At 48.7% G+C, this 2,794-nt stretch overlaps 1 protein-coding gene across 1 annotated transcript; it reads left to right on the forward strand.

Moving 5' to 3' along the window:
* The first annotated feature begins 944 nt into the window (after positions 1-944).
* On the forward strand, positions 945-2,554 carry LOC120294480. The gene is made up of 2 exons (XM_039314570.1): positions 945-962; positions 1,056-2,554. The coding sequence occupies exon 2, from the start codon at positions 1,241-1,243 to the stop codon at positions 2,552-2,554; it is 1,314 nt and encodes a 437-aa protein (XP_039170504.1). The 5' UTR covers positions 945-962; positions 1,056-1,240.
* Positions 2,555-2,794: the final 240 nt, after the last annotated feature.

Here is a 2,794-nt window from a genome sequence, read left to right on the forward strand (position 1 = left end):
ATTGGTAGGAAATTACTGTTCAAAGTAGTCGAAGAAGCCGTGAGGAGAGCACTGGGTCAATGTTCTTGGAAGTCCTTTCAAATGGGAGAGGAGTGTATCTTCGCGTATTCGATAAGGAATTCGGGAGAAGAATCTGGAAGGCGGCCCTATCACTTGGCAAGAATTCCTTTCATATTGCAGTAATGGCAACCGGGTGTTGAGCTTAAAAAAGACATTCACATGACCGTGCCGGTATGGGTACGGCTAAGAAATCTCCCCTTCGCTTATTGGTCTGCTCAGTCAATTGGCAAGGTTGCTAGTGCTATTGGAAGGCCACTCTATGTGGACAAGAGAACGGAGCAAATGTACATGTTGTCATTTGCACGGGTATGTGTGGAAATCACGGTGCGGCAAACTTTTTGCGAGACCATTGACTTAATCACGGACGGGAAAACGGATGTGTGGAAGTGGAGTTCGAATGGAAGCCGGTTGTCTCTCAAATGTGGCGTGTTTGGTCATAGTTGCAAAGAAACTCGTGCTGGTTTTTCTACAGAGGCGTCTGCTCAAGATAAGGCTACTGCCCAGTCGAATCCTGAAGCTGCTTCTATTTCGGCCAAAGGTAAAGAGGTAGCTTTTCTTACCCCAGCTGGGAAAGATGTTGACAACTCTCACGACCATCAAGTCGGGTGTGGCTTCGGGGGCCCTGCTTGGTGGTAACATTAACAGAACCCTGTTTGTGGGAGAATCGAGCGCTCCCCAAGCGGTCCCTCGAGGACCATCTGACCCTCCTGATACGCATCCTTGCGTCCCTGTTTCGTCTGAACCTGCGAATGACTCTCAGTTGGGGTGGAATCACGTAAAGCGGAAGAATAATAAAAAGAAGAAGAAGAAGCAAGCGGCGAGGGAAGCGGCTGCCTTAGCTCGGGACAGGCAGATGGCTGTGGCTAAGACTTCGTTTGGCCTTTTCCCCCTCACGGAAGAAGGTCAGGCTCTGAATCGTGACCCTTCTAGCCATAAAGAATCCTCTCATTTAGAGGCGCATACCCCGGTAAGTAAGGAGGCCTCTCCTTCGGCAGACCCTCCTAATCTGAAGTCGGCGTTGGCCGAGGATGAGAGCTCAGATGAGATCTGTAATTCCAGCCTTCATGAAGGATCGAGTGATGATGATTCTCAAGCCGTCGGCAAACCTGTTCCGAAGGGCCCTGCGGCGGGCTCCAGGACCTCCAAGAGGAGGTAAGTCTGCTCGTTCTCAAGTTTTTTGATGTTTTTTGGGTTCTGGAATATAAGAGGCATCCGTGATCCTATTAAGCGTGCCGAGATTAGGCGTTTCGCTACTGTTAATAAGCTTTGCTTCATTAGATTGATTGAGACCAAAGTCCCGGAGGAGCTTTTTGATTCTATTTCCTCCACCCTCATTAGGGGTTGGAGTTGGCTTGCTAATTATGACTGTGCTCCTCGTGGGAGGATTTGGGTCGGGTGGAACCCGGATTTTGTTGAGTTTAATCCCATTTCGGTCAGTGACCAAGTTTTGCATGGCTGTCTTAAGTGGATACCTTCCGGTGTGAGCTGTTATATTTCTACTGTGTATGGGGAGCATTCCTTTGTCCGTTGTCGACCTCTGTGGGATGATCTCCAGCACTACAATGAGATCTTTCAGGATGTTGCGTGGGTTGTTGCCGGCGATTTCAATGCAATCAAAGATCCGTCGGACCGGGTTGGAGGTACTACCACATGGATCCCTTACTTTGACGAATTCGCTCAATGTTTGGTGCAGACGGAGCTGACGGACCTAAGATTTGTTGGCCTTCGGTATACTTGGAGTACGTCGGCTGGTGCTGCTAGAAATATGAGGAAGATAGACCGAGTTCTCGTCAATAATAAGTGGAATGTTGATTTTTCCTTCTTCGAGGCGGCGTTCCTCAGCCCGGGTATCTCTGATCACACGCCAATGGTGGTTAGAGTTATTCATCCTCCCCGTAGGAGTAAGCCTTTCAAGTTCTTTGAATTTTGGGAGAAGCACCCGGATTTCAAATCCTTAGTGCAGGATGTGTGGAGTACTTCGGTAACTGGGGTACCCATGTATAAGTTAGTCTCCAAGCTCAAGATGTTGAAGGCTCGCCTAAAGCTCTTAAACCAGGAAGCCTTTTCGGAGGTCTCTCTAAGAACGGCGGAGGCAAGGCAGGCCTTAAGTGCCATTCAATCTGATCTTCAAGATGACCCGGCAAACTTGGATCTTACTGAAAGGGAGAGGAGTTGTCGCCGGGCTTTTGTTGAATTAAGAAGCCATGAAGAGTCTTTTTATAGACAAAAATCGAGAATCAGATGGCTAAAAGAAGGGGATAGGAATTCTAAGTTCTTCCATCACTCCGTGAAAAGGAGACAGCTCGCCAATAGGATTCTCTCTATCAAAGACCCCTCGGGGACGGTAATAACCGATCCAGCGGTGGTACCTCAGGTGTTCACCAGGTTCTTCTCTTCTCTGCTATCCCCTCATGAGGCCTTATCCAAGCCTTCTAGTGAGGAGGTCAAGCGTGTCATTCGCCGTCCCGGACCCCCGACCAAATTCGTATCTTGAGCGAGCCGGTTTCGGATGAGGTAATCAAATCCACCTTATTCTCCCTTGCCAAAGGCAAAGCTCCGGGACCGGATGGTTTTTCGGTGGAATTCTTCAAATCAATTGGGAGATTGTTGGACCTTGATCTTCTTTGGCGGTCCATGATTTCTTCCAATCCGGTCGGCTCTTAAAAGAGGTAAACGCTACAATTATTGCTCTAGTCCCTAAAGCCGCAAATGCTAGTGTTGTCTCTGACTACAG

Source organism: Eucalyptus grandis, chromosome 6 (assembly GCF_016545825.1).
Source record: "Eucalyptus grandis isolate ANBG69807.140 chromosome 6, ASM1654582v1, whole genome shotgun sequence".
Taxonomy (NCBI): Eukaryota; Viridiplantae; Streptophyta; class Magnoliopsida; order Myrtales; family Myrtaceae; genus Eucalyptus; species Eucalyptus grandis.